General features: G+C 39.5%; 1 protein-coding gene across 2 annotated transcripts in view; it reads right to left on the bottom strand.

Moving 5' to 3' along the window:
- dpy19l3 (dpy-19 like C-mannosyltransferase 3) overlaps positions 1 to 19328 on the bottom strand; it is a 58148-nt gene that overhangs the window by 18728 nt on the left and 20092 nt on the right. For both annotated transcript variants that reach the window (XR_008321189.1, XM_053316843.1), the window contains exons 7-16: positions 18613 to 18736; positions 18300 to 18434; positions 17802 to 17933; positions 17125 to 17226; positions 16612 to 16685; positions 14736 to 14894; positions 12200 to 12331; positions 7950 to 8061; positions 6622 to 6678; positions 6226 to 6308 (exon numbers count right to left, since the gene is read on the bottom strand). Coding sequence is in view for 1 of the 2 variants with exons in the window: in XM_053316843.1 (XP_053172818.1) it covers positions 6226 to 6308; positions 6622 to 6678; positions 7950 to 8061; positions 12200 to 12331; positions 14736 to 14894; positions 16612 to 16685; positions 17125 to 17226; positions 17802 to 17933; positions 18300 to 18434; positions 18613 to 18736 (1110 nt within the window). In the remaining variant the exon portion in view is untranslated. The remainder of the gene's footprint in view (positions 1 to 6225; positions 6309 to 6621; positions 6679 to 7949; positions 8062 to 12199; positions 12332 to 14735; positions 14895 to 16611; positions 16686 to 17124; positions 17227 to 17801; positions 17934 to 18299; positions 18435 to 18612; positions 18737 to 19328) is intronic.

Here is a 19328-nt window from a genome sequence, read left to right as displayed (position 1 = left end):
CAAGACACTTTGACAGAGGGAAAAGAAAAATTGATTTTTACTGAAGGATTAATATACAGATATACAGACACTGGCACATTTCCAGTGAACAGGAAATCATTTGTTTTAATTAGACAGACAAGTGAACACAATAAGACAGATCTACAAAACAGGTTTGAGAGGAAAGGGGGTTGAGACTTAGTTACACTGGACTACAGTTATCAGGGAACCTCGTGCAAGACAGCAGGTCTGCCCTCTAAATTCTCAACTCATCAGCTGAGTTCATTCTCTCACTTTCTACCACAGAAGCATGGACGTCATGCTTGGTGAGCCTATAAAATCTGGTGGTTGAACATAATGGTATTACTACAATAGCAATGGACAGCAGTTTATATGGTCGCATTAATCCAATGCTTTCTCAGTCTTAATCCTACTGAATCTCACGTTGTAAAGTGTCAGATCATATTGCAAAATGTGACACAGCAGTGTTTACACCGTCACACATTTCAAGAATAAAACATGGAAAGCTGTTGAGCTCCTGTAATCCTATGTCTCCGGCATTAACAGGCATGATATCGAGTTGTAACTGACCAGTGTGATGTGTGCATAGGGGTGTGTGGTTATTTGTTGCAGCTCGGTGTCACCTGCACGTGATTTAATGAAGGGAAACACGGCGAACGGCGCTGAGCTCTGGCATTATTTCACTGTTGCAGCACATTTGCTGTAAGTGCGAAATTTGCTCTTGTTGATGAACAGATTGGCTGCAGGTTGACCTCAGAGGCAGACATGGTTCTATTCATTTGAATGGACCTCCACCTGTGCACCAATTACATCTAAGAATACACCTCTGTTGCTAAATGAAAGTGTAGTCCACTGATATGCACTTAAAAAGTATAAAAGCCTACTGTTATGGTTAATTTAACTCATTTCTCTAAGAATGCTAACTGCTGTGCATAAATATACTAGTTAATGAGTAAGAAACTCAAAAAGAAGCTCTTCAACTGCAGGGACTTACACCAGGGACTAAGAACATTTTTCCTCTCCCTGCGTTTCCACTGGAGGAATCAAAATCTAAATTCAATTCCAATCAATTCCTCATGGGTCTAATTTGCAGGATCTACCTGGTTCCTCAGATGTGGTGGAAACGCAAACAGGACTGCACACCAGGGACTTTAAATCCCAAGATTAATTCCTGCGATCAGTTTCTCTGGTTCCAAAGTGTACAGAACATTTGGTCTAAACGGGGCTAAAGAGTGTAAAATTACATTTTTACTGAGCAAATATAACTATCTTCAATCTTACTAGACATTTGTATAAAGACCTCTGTAACCACCATTAGCATTTTAACATTGATAAAGGGTGAAACAAATAGAGTATAGTCCAATTTGATGCTGACATTAAATGGCGGTCAGCCAAAGTGCTGTTAAAAGGTTGTTGTACATGCTGCTTTTTTGTGTTTGATAATCAAGTAATGGAACCATTATCTTTTTATCCTGAGCAAGACAGGTTTTTTTGTTTTTATTCCAGACAATATATTTCATTACATATGTATATTGGGAACATGGGAAATGTTGGGTGGGGAGAATCGGGAATAACTAATCAATTTAATGCGTGCTAAAACCAGAAAAAGAAGGAAATGAGTTTGTGAAAGATAAATAAAAAGATAAAACTTATTGGTGGTAAAGGGAAAAACAAAAAGGTTTTGTATTCATGTTTAATAAGCTCTCCTCTCAGCTTTACTAACCAACAGCTAGAGCTCATGCGAGTCGTTTTTTTTGGGAAGGTCTTAGGGGTCGTGTTGGAAGGCGCTGACAAACAACCCTACAGTATTTGCTTGTTTAGGTGTGAGGACTTGTGGGATAAACAAAGTCAACGTCTCTACGAAATGTGCTGACGTTCCTCGTTTGAGCCCGGCTCCTTCTCTGAATGGGTCTCCATGCTGAGTAGCTAGATGTGCCTTTCTGAATTTGCAGCAAAACTGCTGTCAAAGCTCTCATTAATAATTTCCACTGCAGCCTTCATAATTCTCGACCACAGTCTGTATATCTCCACCCAGGGAAGGAAGGAGGAATGGGGGGGGTGATATAAGGAATTCTTCAAAACATGAGAAAAAAAAGGGAGCTTATATTTGCGGATTCACTTTGACATGGAGCATCATTGACACACAATTTTTGGTTTTGGAAAGCAATAAAACCCAAATGTGACATTTGACATTTGCTGTATCTATTCTCTGTCACTACATCCCACAGTGATCAGTGAGAAGCAGCTGTTGATATTACAACATGTGTCTGACTTGAAGCTGCTCCTATCTATGCTGCACATGTACTTTCCCCCCTTTCCTCCCTGCACTGAACTCTTCATGCTCAGCACTCACTTCATATGTCAGAGAGCATAGCAGTGAAGCTACTACTAATCATCATCATCAGTGCTTCTTATTCTCTGGTAGCCTTCTTTGATTGATGCCATGTTGAATTAAAAAAAAAAAAGAAGTTAAGATGAACATTGAGGTAGAAGCAGAGAGATGAAGAAAGACAGAAACAATATTTGTGACTTTAAAAACTGCACACTCATAACTATAACTCAGACATGGAGGCGGTGGAACGACCGGGCATGGCTATGGATTTATTGACCGTCCATTTAGAAGAGAGTGTCGGCCTACAGCTGAGTCCTCAACTGGAAACTTGAGAATTACGCTTTTGCACATACAGATGAACCTCTACTGGGTGTTATCACATTAACCCTACACCTTATAGTTCTTCAAGACCGAGAAGTCCAGGGGTCATAATGATTGGCCTGGGAATCAGGATAATCCTCTCATCAACCTGTCTTAGTGCACTTCTTTCTATACTCACGAGGACTGAGGACATGTATCAGTTCTGCTCTAATCTAATCCTAATCTAATCTCTAAATCCATTTACTAAAGCAACACCTTAACCTCATCCTAATTCTGATTTAAAACACTCATTTCACAAATAACACAAGAGGATTTTAGAGAATGTTGTATCCTTGGGTCAGTTTTGACCCATGAGAACAGCAGGCGTTAACTCTGGCCAAAAACGGTTGATCAGAATTTCAAGTGTAAAACCTGTGGTAATAAGTTGGCTCAAAAGATCTAACACATAGTTGGGTGATCATTTATACCTTTATATGCTTTATAAATCACGAAAACTACTTTTGTTCTTGATATATTGTCTCAGAAATAATCACAATAAACGATATTGTCATTTGAAGATCATTTTCTACCACTGATATAATGATAATATAATAGCATAATAATGCAAGGGGGGCGGGGGTGGGATTGTAGAAGGGGGGCTACACTTCTGTAAATGCACAGACTGCCATTATGGTTGGGGACAGAGTTATTTAACTTTAATACCATATAAGTCTCCACTCAGGATGTACACAGTGAGGAATGGAGGACACTACTTGCTTAGCCAATGTGACATGAATAGCCTCTTAGCTGATAATGTGAAGTGTGGCAATACTGAGATCAAAACAATGATCACAGTTATATTCATGTATCATAAAATAAGTCCATATATAGACATGATGATGTTGATAATTACGTTATTGTATGATAAGTCGATAGTTATTGTGACAGGCCTATTTATTTTAAACAGTCAATTTTGACCCAGGAGGATAAAAGTTGCAGTCGACAGAAAAATAACAGGAGGGTTTAACACATTTCAGCCTCTAAACAACCTCATACACCAGCACAGATTAAAACCCCCGCCCCTCTTCCTCTGATTTTGACGGAAGGCCGCATTAAATCATTTTCTGAACAGTTGCAACCTTTATCAGTCGTACATGATTCATACATGCATCACATCCCCTGCAGCTAGAATTACCACAATGTACTCCTGACAGCTTTACATAAATACACGTGCTGGCCCAGAAATACACTCCCCTTCTATATGTGTGTGTCCATCTTTGTTCTGCCCCTCATTATGCTACCATTTGAGAATCTCCTGTGATCTTTACATATAAAAACTTCATAACCTCGGCCTCAGTAGGCGATAGAATATGGTGTCACGTGAAACCCCTCCCCCCTTCCCTCGTTTTTAACACTTTCATCTGGAATGTAATTAGCACTGCGCAAGAAGCTTAGCGCTCCGCCTTGCTCTCAGCCCCAAACCAAGGTAACTCTAGGCAGCCCCTAATCCTCAGAGCCTAATGGGATTAGCTCCGGAGGGAAGGGAACCCATGTCACACACACACACAAATACATCCAAAATCCCAACCTCTCCTCCTCTGTCTCACTATCCATCTCTCTCTCTATTCCTCTCTCTGTCGGTCTGTGTCGTTTCACTATCTGTCTAATAGGATTAGACCAAAATTGGCCATTTCTTAAAAAATGGCATCTGGTCCACTTAGTGTCATCACGCTGATGATGATCGGATGGGAATAATGAGCTTTGAATTATGACTTATTCAGTGTAGAAGTGAAGTACAGTCATCATCTGTGATTTATCATCTATGATTCTAATTTTGCACTTTTATACTTTTTTTAATGTGTATTTTCTTTTAATGGAGAAGTTTGTACAATTATCAGGATTCTGTTTTAAATGATTTACAATCCTGACAAGAATCACATGAAGAAAAAACTATAAAAAACAGAGACTTATAGGATTTTGGTGCTTTTTGGTACTAAATAAGAATCAGCGTCAATGACTCCAAAGCATCGGGATCAGCTGTTGAAATCAGCTTAACCTCACTCAGCGTGTTTTGGGTGGCGAATACATCCTCCTGTGAGTAAGACTGATCATGTCAAGTGTATCAAAGCTTCACACATAGACTTAAATTAAAACTACACATACATAACCTCACAATCCACACACATACTCATACTGCAAAACTGGATATACTTGTCAAATATGCACAATGAAGTCCAAAATAATGTGAAACTTCCTCTAAAACAACAGCACAATAATTGGACAATCCTTCTCATCATTGACTGCCAACACTAATATATTTACAGCTATTTTTAATGACATTTGTGCCTTCATATTCAATCATCCTGTCACACAGGACGCCCACATGTGTCACACTTTACTGAAAGCACAAATCTGAATTCTATTGTCATGAGACTTGGTAGATTTTTATAGACTTTGGCTAAGTGACAAGCAAAGAAGAGGAAATCATCAATAAATCAAATCTGTACAGTATGCTGAATATATTTTTAAAACATTTACACTTGAAAAGATTAATGGGTTTCTGTTGGGTTTTTTCCAGGGTATCATCATCACAGCCAACACCAGCAGAGCAGTCACCATCCTGCTGATCAAATCATTATTTTACAGTGGTGACACTGTCTGCAGGTTAATTCAAACAGCGGTGTGATAGATTAATAAGAGAGGACACAGTGTTGGCCTCTTAACTTAACAGCCACACAGTCAACTGTGACTGGCCAGCTACAAACACAGCTGGTCTGTTCAACCTCCGCTCAGTCCCCTCCAGCTCTCTGTGATCATTTACACCTAAATTCATGAATTAGTTGCTCTCCATTATGTATTTTTTGGTGAAAGGGTGATTTAATTATGGCTCATAAATAACAGAAATAAAAAGAGGCGTTTGCAGATATAATCGGCTTCAGTATGGATGAACTCCCAGATGGACCGACCATCCAGTTGAAATTCACTTTGTTGTGTTGATGTGAATGTAGTATAACAGGGAAATATAGGACAGGAGACAGCCTGTGATGTGATGTGTCCTTGGCCAGACGTCATGGTTACATAGTTACATGGTATGCAACGCAGACAAGCTAAAGCCAACAGCTAGCCCCATGCTCCATATCCAACCTGAGGACCGTAAAACGACAGACACACAAACACACACACACACACAGATGTGCAAACCCAAAAACACACACACGCAGCCGCAGTACGGAGCCATTCCAAATCACAGCTCCATCTCAGATCCCATCAGGCTGATGCTCTTGATCGAAAGCCCGGCCACGGAGACCCTGAGGTGGGTTAGAGCTCTGCCAACAGCTGGGTCCTTTCCAAGCACCCCCATGTCTTATTCATGGAGACCCATCGGCTCTCATCACTCATCGGCCAGACTCCCCCGCAAACAAGCGCTGATACACATACACATACACATGCACATGTACATGGACACGCACACACAAACACACCCAGAGACTAATCAAGGACATCAGGCAAAGTGAAACTTGATCTGCGGAAACAAGCTAATCAGATTTGCTTCAATTTGATGTGAGCTCTGGATTTGGTGTGTGTGTGTGTACCTAATCCAGGTCATGAGCTCCACTGTGTCTGGATCGTAGAACTCCCTCAGTTCTGACAATTCCTCCATCAGTTTAGGCCAGAACTATAGAGGGAAACAGAGGCAAGAAGTGATGGAAAAAGAACAGCGTTAACATTCATTAAGGCCATAAAACAGTATCACAACTACTGATGTATCTTAAATAACATCTAATTTCTTCCCTGAGCATAATAGCGTGCATGACAACCATTTAGACTCTTTCATTGGCAGAATAAATAAAAGGAAGGCAATGATTTCAGTGATTTCACAACTTCCATTTCTGCCATTTCCTTCTTTTTATATCGTCACACGAGATTTGTACAAAGTGACTCGGCTCCGTAATGAGGCCGACAATGCAGTGATGAACAAATGGGCATACCTTGTAATACAGGCAAGCGATCATTGCCAGTGGGACTGCATATCTGACAAGCCTCAACTGCAAAAACGAGAGAAAGAAAACAGCCATATAAGAATATAATCGTATCGGGGGGGGGAAGAGAGAGAGAGAGAGAGAGAGAGAGAGAGAGAGAGAGAGAGAGAGAGAGAGGAGAGAGAGAGAGAGAGAGAGAGAGAGAGAGAGAGAGAGCGAGAGAGAGAGAGAGAGAGAGAGAGAGAGACCTAAAGAAAAAAAGAAAAGAAAAAGAAGACAAGCACAGAATGAGATAACAGACAAACAGGGCAGCACTGCTCACAAGTATCATTCTCTTATCTGATTCCTGCTGTTCGTCAAGTTAGGACCACACTGACACCTAGTGGCCTCAGTGGCAATGTTATCAGCAGAGATGGAGATTAACATGCAACTGGTCATTTGACATCTTTCATGTCAAATCAGCATATTAAAAAAAAAGAGAAGGCACCTTTCTTCAATCAAAAATCAAGAGAGTGATTCACTGAACACTGCTGACAGATGTTAGAAAGTATTGAGGTTAGTCCTGATAACTGAGTGAGTACTGATCTAAAAAAAAAAAAAAGGCTTTTATAGAAACACATTTTTTAATATTTCTAAAGCTAACACACTGAGAAAATCCTGTAACTCTCTACTGTAACAGATGAGGGAAACTGAACACATAGCTGGTCGAGCTACAAATTTAAACTTTCTTGGTTTTTGGAAGGCTGGCTTTGATGGATAGAAAATCTGATTTGGGACTTTAAAAAGCTGCTCAATCCAAACACTACAGGCATATACAGGTTGTGGGTTGAAAACAGGAAGGTAAAAAATCTGTCAAATTGATTAAAAAACATCTTGTTAAAAGAGTCTTTGAGCACTGAGTACTGATTTGTCAAACAGAGAACTGTTGGTGAACCGAACATCTACCCCTGTCGTCACCAATCATGCTCCTGGAGAGCCACTGCCCTGCATGTTTTAGCTACCTCCCCACTCTAACACACCTGATTCCGATTATTAACTCATTATCAAGCCCTTGACAAACTTCAGCTGCATGACAACAAGCTAATTTTTAAAATCAGGTGCGTTAGAGTGGGGAGAGAACCAAAACAATGTGCTAGAAGAAGCTAAAAATGCACCACACCTATCACATTAAAATCATCTGAACCATAGATAATATAGAAAATATTGATTAGTGCAGCTTTACGGAATCAAACAGCGGTAAATCTAGTTTTTAAAACCGAGTGTCCCACTTTGTTCATATCAAACTGACAACGGTGTAGCAGATGTCTGGAGACAGAGGTGCAGCTGTGAGCTCGTACCAGAACTTTACTGTTGCAGCGGAGGGTGTTGAGAAGCAGAGTCCACAGCTCCGTCCCACACACGCCATAAGCTGCTACCACACACATATGGCCGGTCCATATATACTTCATCCTGGTTAGAGAGTGGGAGAAAGAGGGAGAGAAAATGTCAAGTTGTGTTTGGTGTTAAAAAAGTTTGGAGAAAAAAAAAGAAACTTAACCATCTTCATGAGAGAAGGACAGACAGATTAAAGAGACATAATCTTTATTTTTTAATCCTCTGGGCTTTAGGATGCTTAGTTTAAAGGATGACTTAGTGATAAGGTTGCAATGTGGTTAGGCTTTATTTAGTGTCTAAAATATGGGCTTATTATCCGAGTTCTGATCCAAAGCACACACATTAGAGCCCAAAAACAAATAGAAAAAAGATTAAGTGGAGAGGAGTGAGCGGCGGAGAGGAGGCCGAGAGAATGAAATGAGCTGAAAAATTGTTGACAGGTACAGGAGCCATAAGAGAGAAAGAGAGGGGGCGGGGGGGCATAGAGAAGTGCAGCCTCACAGAAATTAATCTCAATACTTTTTCTTCAATGCAAAGGAGCTGCCTGACAGAAATGAATGGCTTTCCGCACTTTTGGCCTTTCCCTCTTATTCAGCACTTTAGAGAAAGTGCTGAAATCAAATGTGTCAGTTTCTGCACTACTGTACCTGCCTGCTGCTGTGTATTAAAAGTGCTCATTTTTCCTCCCTTTATTGGCTGAATTCATGCTATACTTTAATTCGTGACTGTAATAGGAATACATTATACATAAACGTTATGAATTAAATGCATTTTATACTATCTGCGTTTCCAAACCCTGCACACCACATAAACCCAACTGCCTACAACACACTCAAAATCTGACTCAAATTAAACTATGTATAGAACCACTGCTAACCTTCATCTACATGTTGCTATTATTAAACCAAACACCAGAACTCTTCTCTTCTTCTGAGTAATTGAGGGTTTCTTTTAATACAGCAATGATTCCAACTATAAAATGGCTCGGATTTTCTTGACACTCCTCAGAAAGAGCCCAAACTTAAAGGCAATTATTCAGCTTTGAAATGTGCATAGCTCGGGAAGTATACTGATGATGTGAGAAGCAAATACAGCTTGACAATATCACAGATGAAGGAACTGGGAGGGTTGTTGTACTTGGGATTACAGATGTAAAAAGGCATTATTAAAGGCATACAATCAAGTTGTGTGACATTATTGAGCTAATAAGAAGGCAATGTGCAAATAAATACAATACTGTATTCCACTCATTGTGTTTTATCTTTTATAAAAGGATGTGCTACTAGTTGATAATCAATTATTAACAGTAATGATAGTCTGGATTTGTGAAGAGCTAAACTTAAATAAAGTACAATGTTAGCCTCTGATTACTAAAGGTTAAGAGTCTTGTGAGACAGTAAAACAAGAATAGTTATTATTGGTATTATAACTTCCAGGGAGAGGAACTACAGTGTGAGCTTGTTTAAAATGTGACCTACAATGCAAACTAATAAATTGATTAATTAACAAATTATCTGAAAATTGACACCTTGTTGAGAGGCGGGATATGATGAGCAAGGTACGCAGATATTTTGAAGATTTGCCGTTAGGTAACATAATCTGGTAATCAAATTTATAAAACTGTTTCGCTATATATGAGCAATTTTCCATTTATAATGTAATTTGTAACAAAATTGCAATAATAATACTCGTGAAGTTAATATCCTGCCTCATTAGCTCTTGTGATTAACCACAGCTACAATTTTAGCATACAATATCTATTACAAAAAAGGCTAAATCTTTACAAAATTCACAGATTATAATTAACTGATTAAGCAACATATCACCCAGTCACTTGAACTGTAAATGGCTATTGACATGTCCATTGTGACTCCTGATTAGAACTACAAAGATAAGACAAATTAGACAATTAGCTCATTGACTGTTTTGATTATGGATTAATCATCCAAGTCATTTCTCAACTAAAAATCTCAATCATGATCTAATTCCACATTCTTAATTGTGAAGGACTGATAAATCAATGTATCTATTTAAAAACATAAATAATCAAAATATTAAACAATATTAGAAAATGTATATTAGATTAGTTTAAACAACTAATTTTGCAAAAGAAAACAGAACAGTGACAAATATAAAACTGAGAGACTTGTTTAAGTAGTCATGGTCAGTCAACCTGTTTAGTTTGGTTGTCAAAGTCCTGTTGTGATCAATAAGAGCAAATTCGTCAAGAGCCAGCAGGTCACAGCAGCAGTAAACGCTGCCAGTTTAGAAAGCTGAATCTGGAATTAAGAAAAAACGGCTGGACATGAAATTCGACCACGAAAAAGATGTTTCTCTTCTATGGCAAAGTCCAAGTGCCAGCGGTGGAGTCAGGGCTCTTACCCCACAGCTGGGGCCTGGCATCTGTAACTGGAGACAGTCTCAGCAGTGGGAACCTGCCAATGTATGATGCTGCTACTCAAGTATCCTCTAAATTCACAGAAATACAACTGTGGACGATACAGAGCAGCTTGTCTTGCGGACTGACAGAAAAAATTGCAAGAAATTACAATCAGCACCAGAAAAATAGTGAATATAAGTAATATTTTCTTTACATCCTCAGAACACCAATATTCTCCTCTATCTACTCCTGAAGATATTTGCAGTGAGTTGAAACTTTGGGATAAAATCCATAGAGGGGTATGTCTGGCTGAGACATGCAGTAACTGTGCCAAAAAAATAGCACAACAGACTTGAGTTCAGTGGATAACTTCCTTGCCGTTTCCAGTCCAACTCCACAATATTCGCACTTGTGGGTCAATTTCCACAGAGGTGTGCATATTCTGACAAGCTTCTTTTCACACATGACCTATTTTGTGTATGCAGGCAACCAAAGAAAAGGTTTTGAAAAGAACAAACATGTTTTATAACCCAGAATGACTATCCATTAAGCCTTACTTACTTACTTACTGTTTCTACACCTGTTAAGTTTTAGATCAACAGAGGCTAATTTGGAACTGTTCTTTTCTCTTTTTTTAAAAAACAATGTCACACAACAAAAGTAGCTTTCTCATTTCTAGCCTTCAACCATCATTTTTTCCCTCTGAAATGACCGCTTTTATTAGCAGACTTTTTTAGCTGCAATTAGCTTTCTGATTAAGCTAACGATAATCTCTTCAAAAGACGTAAATAAAGACATAACACTGTGCTTCTATTGAAGTGTACAGCTAGTTAGTCCATATCTGAAGGAAAAATGTAAAATCAGACCGATATTTAATTTGAATATGAACTTGTTTAGCGTTGCTTAGCTTACTGACTGTATGTAGCACACTTCCATACTTGTTTGTATTTTCAAACACGTTTCACTTTTAACATTTCAAGATGAAGACTTTGAGGATGAGCACTAACTAATTGTGTTTGGAAAACGTAATGTTATCTTGGCTAACGTTGGCCAGGTTTGTTGCAAATGTTAGCATACCCCAAATGCAGGACAAAGCTGCTACACATTAGCATAAACTCTGATAGCATCCAGGACCAACTTCTAAAAATACTACTACTTTTTTTGGTCTTCTTGTATTTTTATCGAAGTTGTATTTTCACAAACTAATGTAGTTGGATAATGTTTCTTGGCCTTGAAAGTCACACTGGGGTACTTTTGCATGTTGGTTAGCCAGGCATGCTTGTGACGGCAGTTTGCATAGTGAAACGCACAATTCAATCCATTCCTTATATTTTTGCTTTTCTGCTCTTGGTTTTAGAATAGAGGCAAAACAAAATGTCAATATTCACAATATCTAAGTCTATTGCTGATACTGGTTAGTGAGCTGGAGTCAAAGAATGATCAATATTGGTCTTCGTAGTGTAAAAAAAACTAGTGTTGGTCAATATATAATATATATAGTATTAATTATTGACTGCCCAGGTTTGTCAGCTCATGCTGTGAGTGGTGTAACCATCCAATAGACTGAGGTCCTGTGGGATGGCGCTTGGTGTGGAGAGCTGATCAAGGCTAAAGTGGACCATTCAGACTCTTGATGAACAGCCTTTTGAGTGGCGCTTGGATTTCAGTATCTGCTCATGAGTACGCACAATCAAGCAGTCAAGAGGAAAAGTACGTACTAAGAGTCCCTGTGCAGGAATTAAACCAATGTGACTACTGACAACTGTTTGTGAATTTGGGTATCTGCCTGTACATGAACACACTTTTACACATGCATGTGTATGATGAGCTCACCTCATAGTGCTGAAAGCCAGAAGTCCAAAGAACAGTGAATGCAATACATTATAGGCCACATCTGGACGAAATGCCACCGCTCGCCCCTCTCCAGCTCCTTTCTTCTCCTCTACTGAACCTACTTTAGTCCTGCTGAGGAACAAAAAAACCGAGACAAAAGACAACAACGATACATAAAACATTACAGCCAGACAGTTGTGAAGAGAGGCAGAAGGAAAGTGGGTGGATTTGATATTCAGATTATTCAGATTCCACTCGCTATTATTCAGTTTTCATCAGCTGTATGCACATAAGCGGACACGCAATGATGCACGCCCACGGACGTTTTCTGTCTGCAGGAGTCAACGCGTAGACAAACACAAGGCCCGAGGGTGATGATGTCACTCCTACAATCTGGCCTCCCGCACCTAACCAGACGGACACCGGCTTCCATTTGAATACAAATCCAATCTGGCTCTTCCTTCTATGTGAGGTGGGGTAAACTGGATTACATTAATTCTTGAATTGGCAAATAGCCCTTTGTTCTATGAGGTTTGTATTCCAGCCCTTCAACAGCAAAGGGAGAGTTGATGTGCTAATGTGATTAAGTTGAGTGCGGCCCCTCACCTTGCACCACAGGCGGATAAAGCTTTGAGAGGCTGCGGGTAGACTATTCTGTTTTTCAGAATATGAAGCAACAATGCCATTACTTAACTTTGCAGTGATGTGGAGGGGAGGCATATGGAGGCTAGACTACCACTGTGACTGGGTTTCTACTTCATAATGGACATCTTGATGTCTTCTTCTAAGCTTTATTATCTATCAGGACTGAAACTCTTCATTTGTATACAAAGTATCACCTCCTTTGACCAACTTCTCCTAACAAGGATGGACACGAACTTGTTCGCTAAGTTTGAGGATCAAATAGTAAATATTGACAGACACAGAGCCAATCTGAGCTGTAACTTTTTGAATCATTTCTGTGAACAAAACAATTCCACATATGTTCGAAAAGAACACGCTTTTCAATTCGGTTTAAAGATTGGACCTTTGATGCATCTTTTGTCTGGTGGACAAGAATATGAAAGAAGCATGTTTCAACCTCCAAGGGCAAAACAGGGACCAAGATTCAATAAGCGCAATAGGAGATTTAATTTACAAATGACCCAATACATAAAATAGATCAGACAGTTTGTCGTCACTGTGTAAAATGTAATTTATATGACTTGAGTAAGATAGAATATTAATACTGTATAAAGAGAGGAAATAGGTAAGAAGTTTAGTACAGTATATAACCATTAAAAATATGTTTAAAAAATGCATGATTATATGAACTGGGGCACTGCTTCAGGTCATAATTACTACAGCTGCTAGATGGAGTCTGTTAGTGAAATATAATAATAATCATTTTTGTTGACAATACAACAGTGTGTCGTTTTTCTTGGGAGGACTGTCTCCAATAAACGTTACTTTACTGGAGAGCCTTAATAGGAAAGCCAACGTATGACCTGAAGGTTGTACTTAGGGCTGTCTGTGTTAACGCGTTAATCGCAATGCAATTAAGGGCAAATTGTGTTAATTGTCACTTACTCCCTCCCTCTAAACCACTGTCACAGATTGCCATTGCAATCGACCTCTGTAAACTGTCCACAAAGCACGACATGCGTTTGTATGGCAGGAGTCTTGCTGCTGCTGTCATATTCCTGCACTGTCTACACTGATTGTTGTGACTTTCCTTAAATGTCCCATCGCTCTATAATTTCGGAGAATTGCTGGGCTCATGTTTCCACATTATGTCGTGCTCATTTCTCAATGTGGCAAGTTCCTCAGTTTTCAACTGAACTCAAAGATAATGGAGCTATGGAGCATTTTTTGTTTGTTCTGCACTTTATTATAATGTGCTGTATGTTTTGTGCACTTCTGCATATTTCTCATTTTGGAACAGTGTAATCCTACCAAAAAAAAAAAAAAGTTTTTCACAAAATAAGCACTTTGAAGTTGTCCCCTACCTCAAGACCACACTGTTGTTGTAGCATTGCTTTTCAGTTTAAGGCAAGCTATATTTTTTAAGTAGACATTGTGTTACCTAAGACTCATTACACTTCTTTTGATTTGAAATCAATCTAAAAGTCAAGTTCATAAAGTAACTTTCTTTGAATTAATTTGATTCCCAAACGAGATACACTGGTAACATTGTTAATGTGGACTTAAAAACTGTTGTGAAATGCAAAATAATTATATAAGATTCTATATTATGCAAAAAAATTATAAGTAATCATTTGACAGCCTTAGTTGTACTATAATAAGGTCAGAGGATTGCAGGAAAATAAATAAAGGAAATCACCCAACTGCCACTTGATAATCAACATCAATGAATCTGAAGTTAGTTTTGAATAATCAAGCAGGGATTTTTCTTTCAACTGATTCATTTCAACATTACAGGTAAATGACCTACAGCACAGAGCTACCATTTGCTTTTTTCCATGTGATGGTGAGAAGTTGCACAAGTAGGTTAACACTTTCTCTCCCTCCCCTCTGTGTTTCTTCCGTCACCTACCTCAGTTTCTGCAGTACAGCCACCGCTAGCGTGCCGCTGAGCAGCAGTAGTGTGAAGATGTAGGGGTACAGCAGCAGAGTGCCGGCCAGCCGCTCCAGTGTGTCAAGGGGCAGCAGGCCAAAGGCTTCTTCACACAGATACAGACTGGCATCGAAATCTCTGCAGGGGTGGAGGTCAGTGGAAGGGTGATGAGGGGGAGAGAAGGAGGATTGTAACAAAGGAAAGGGGGCATACAAGAAATGACAAAAGGAAAATGTCTTACTTGCTATCATTATAGCCATATATTAAAGACAATGTGTGGCTTTGTGTCCATAATGAAGCAATCACAGTATAACTACACACTGAATTTTCCCTACATTTGATAAGATTCTCATGTTTCTGTCCCCTAATGAGATACACTGCATTTACATCCTATTAAAATATACTATAAATAAAATATAAAAATACTTAATGTCTATCTGTGACATAAAACATAGTATAACAGTAGCACAAGTAGTGAAGATAAATCTAGCAAAGCAACTCAGTAATGTCAGCTATTCAGCAACATACACTGTATCTACAGTTTGTTAACATTAGCTAACATCCCCCAACATAATCAACTGATTATACAAAACCAAGTAAGACTGAAGGTAATATTAGCTAACATAAGCCAACATCAGCTACTGGTCACACCAAACCATTAAAGCTGAAGCTAATATAAACTACTTATCACACCAAACCAAGTCAGACTGAAACAACAGAACTGACTGAAGTGGATTGAGCAGAGGTATATTTTATTGCTACTAAAGTAAACTTTCCACGGTTCTTTGAAAAGTAACAGTGTCATTTAAAGTTTAACGTTTCTGTCAGTGGCACTTATACTTTCTCATTCCAAACAAACTGAAAACATATTTGGGTTTTAGGAGACAGCTACCTGACAGAACAGCAACAGACAGATAAAACATTCATGAATTGAATGCCAATTGAGTTATATTATATGAGTCAGAAAGCTGAAAAATGGACATTAATAAGAAAATGTTGCACATTTTTCTTGCATGTTCCTACAATGATACAATGAAATATATAATCATAACTAAAATAAAATCAAGTTATCTCCATGTTTCTTCAGCTGTTAAGATAACAGAAAAACACAGAAAATGCTTCAGCATATATTATCTCAACATAGCATGAATGCACAGTAATGAATTAACTTGTGTTTTCTTTATAACACACCTTTTGCATAATACCTTGACATTATTGCTTGTGATGAACAGCTGCGGTGATAAATAATTAAACTGAGAATTGAGACGTCACAAAACTGAAAAGTAAAAGTAAAAAAAAAAAAAAAAAAGACGGGGGTGAAAGAAATAAGTCTCGGCAAGTTGAGAGAGAAAAAAGAAAGGGGGGGGGGGGGGGCAGAGACAGAGTGTGGAGTAAGCATTTCATTTTCCACAGCCTACTGAATAATTGAAGGGCCAGTTGTGTGGCGTTGGGTTGTGAGCCGTGTTATCTGCCACCCCGGAGCAGCTATCCAGTGGCTGAGCTGCTCAACAAACACACACGCATACACACGGTATCTGATCGATGGGAGGGCTGCTGGCGTTACCCCTGCCATCTATTATTCACACACGCTAACACTCCAGGTGCTACAACACTGCGCTTAGTGAATAATACAGTCACGCTGGATCAAGTCAAGAGGTGTTTACGGGCATGTGTGTATGCATGCGTGTGTGCGGGGAGGTATAAGAAGACTGTAGACTTTTGCATATGCACATCCTTGTGTCAAAATATGCGTATGTGTTTTATACGAGCGCTGTGTGACTGTGTACGACATAAGAAGTGAGTGAATGTAGCATGTTTGTGTTGTGCGTATTCTTCAATGAGAGTGTGTTCATACCTCGTAGGCCCCAAGGCAAACTTGGACTTGATGAATTTAAAGATGTGTTCATCTGATCTGAGCTGGAGCGCTTTCTGTAAATAGACACACACACATATACACACACAGATAAGGTCATCTTGTCAGGTGTAAAGATCAGCACGCTGACATGTATAAAATAAATAAACCGGTTTACATCACACGTATGAGTTTCAGACATATGAGAGGAGGAGGAGGGGGGGGGCTGCAGTAAAGGAAGGGAGGGTGAGGGAAGCGAGAACGTGGTAAGACGAGAGCGCAAAGCAGCCGTAAGAGAGGAAAGGGTGGAGCAAAGGAAGGAGAGGAGAGGAGGCAGAGAACAAAAAGAGCAAAGAAGACAGGTGGAGACAGGAGAGGATATATGGAGGGAAACGAGGGCTGGGGTGAGTGACAGGAAAACACAAGAGGATAAGGGGAAGAAAAGTGGAAAAATAAAGCTGAGGAGAAGGGAAAGAAGCCAGAGAAGAGGAGGAGGAGGAGGAAGAAGAGGAGCACCTTGGTTAGGTAGTTGATGGTGAGGGTGAGGAGGAGAACCATAGCGCTGTGGAGAAGCAGTTTGCCCAGACGAACTGGCAGGCTTCCTGTCTTCAGACCAGACTGGGTGAGCAGAGAAGGGATCAGTTAATACATCTGTAATATTGTCAACACTGATTTACATGTAGAACCCTGAAGAAAGCAACATACACATTCACTGCATACACAGTGTTCTGTACATGTAGGTCTCTTTCCATCTACACATTAAATGCCAAAACTGAGAAAAATAACACATTACATATTGTAAAATACACATTTTTAAAAAACAAATTAATCAGTTTAGACTCTGAAAAACATACTAGAATGTTACACACATGCACACAAGTATTGTGTCATTTCTGATTCTAAACCTTCCTCCGTCTTTTCTCTCCGTTCCTCTTTCATCCTGTCACATTACATTTCTTTGTAATTGTTACTGATACAATCTAATTTAACTAAATTGCACATCAAATCAATCTCCGGCATACAAAGTGGAATTATCTCTCACAAAAAACTTATGTCACGCAGGCCAATTTACATCAGATGAGATTCGAGTTAATCTCTCATCTGCGTTTTGTAAACAGACTGCCACAACTGTCTTGATTTATTTGTCTGACTTTGACACACACACACACACACACACACACACACAAACTGACCTGGCAGTGCCTGATGAACAGCACAGCTACGATGAAGCTCAGAACCAGTGATCCCAGTACCATGGAGTTGCAGAACTGTAGGAGCCACACACTCAGCAGGCCGCTCACTTGAACAAGGTACAGCGTGGTCACCTGGAAACACACACACAGAGGACTATGATGCATTTTTCAAAAAGCATTTTTGTAAAGTCTTGTGTGGAGACCTGGACTCAAAGACGACGATGACAGTCAAAAGCACCCAGGGTTAATAGCAAAAGTAACAATGCAAATGTGTTCAACAACCAGAAATGACACATAAAGGCCATTCTTTCTATTCTCCTGCTTTTATCTGTCTTACTCTATTTTAGCTCTAATTTACTCTCATTTAATTTCCAATGCAACACTTTTAATCATGTTAAATGTCTTTTTATTTTGGCATTTGTTGCTTTTATATTGAATTGTCTTGTTGTTCAAATGTGCTACACAAATAAATGTGCCTTTGCCTTGTTGCAGCCATACCTGCGTAGTGGTTATGAAATCAGCACAGTCCAGGGTGTATATGATGAGAGCCTGAACCAATAGGATGAACTGGTTGAACTGCCACGTCAGACAGAAGCAGAAGGTCGTCACGTACATTAACCACACCATCACCTTCTGAGGAATCAAAGGCACACACACACACAGAGGTTAGATACTTAACCTGCATCCTAACAGCATACAGACCGTAGATTACTGAGCAGTTGGGTTGAATGTGCCAAGTCAAGTCCAAGGCCGATCAATGCCAGTGTCCAATATCTTTGATCTGGAGTGTGTTTGTTGAGTGTGCGCGTACCTGCTGTAAGGCGGTGAGCTGAGGCCGCAGATAACACGTGATAGCGGTGACCTGCAAAGCCAGGAAGGGTAAAGACCAGTTCTCTCTGAGGGAGATGGTGAACTCCACACGAGTAGTGTCTACCCTGAAAGGAGGGAGAGACAGAAAAGAGTTTCATACTTTGAGCTTTGCGGTTTTCTTCTACATCATATCAGCTCCTCGCATAACTTCTTTAAGGTTGTACTGTAACTCTCTGGTGACCCTAATTTTTTACTGTTTACAAGGGTCAGTACAGAAATCTCGCTTCTGTATTGATCCAAAAGGACAGCGGAGAAAATGCCAGCAGGGTATCGGAGCTTATTTTGACTTTTCGGACCTCTCTCCAAAAAATGTCACTTATGAATGCAAAAATAACAGCTCACACCGCTAACTCAGTACAGCCACAGTCTGACATTTTAAAAGAAATACGTCTATTCCCTTTCTTGCAGAGACTTTGACGAGAGGATCGATAACACTCTGATGCCTGTATGCTCAGAATGAAGCCGGATGATGAATTTAGCTTAGAATAAAGAGTGACCGCACAGGGAAAAATGGCTTTGTCAAGTTTCAACATACCACCTACCAGAAACTCTACATTTGACTAATTAAAGATGCAGTGTATGTTTTAATTAGTGTATAATCACCTGACAATAACAATTGTGGTGTTTTTGTTACCTTAGAATGAGCTTTTTATATCT

This window comes from Scomber japonicus, chromosome 1, assembly GCF_027409825.1.
Source record: "Scomber japonicus isolate fScoJap1 chromosome 1, fScoJap1.pri, whole genome shotgun sequence".
NCBI lineage: Eukaryota > Metazoa > Chordata > Actinopteri > Scombriformes > Scombridae > Scomber > Scomber japonicus.
Note: the sequence above shows the minus strand (reverse complement) of the source record. Positions and strands in the feature narration are given on the sequence as shown.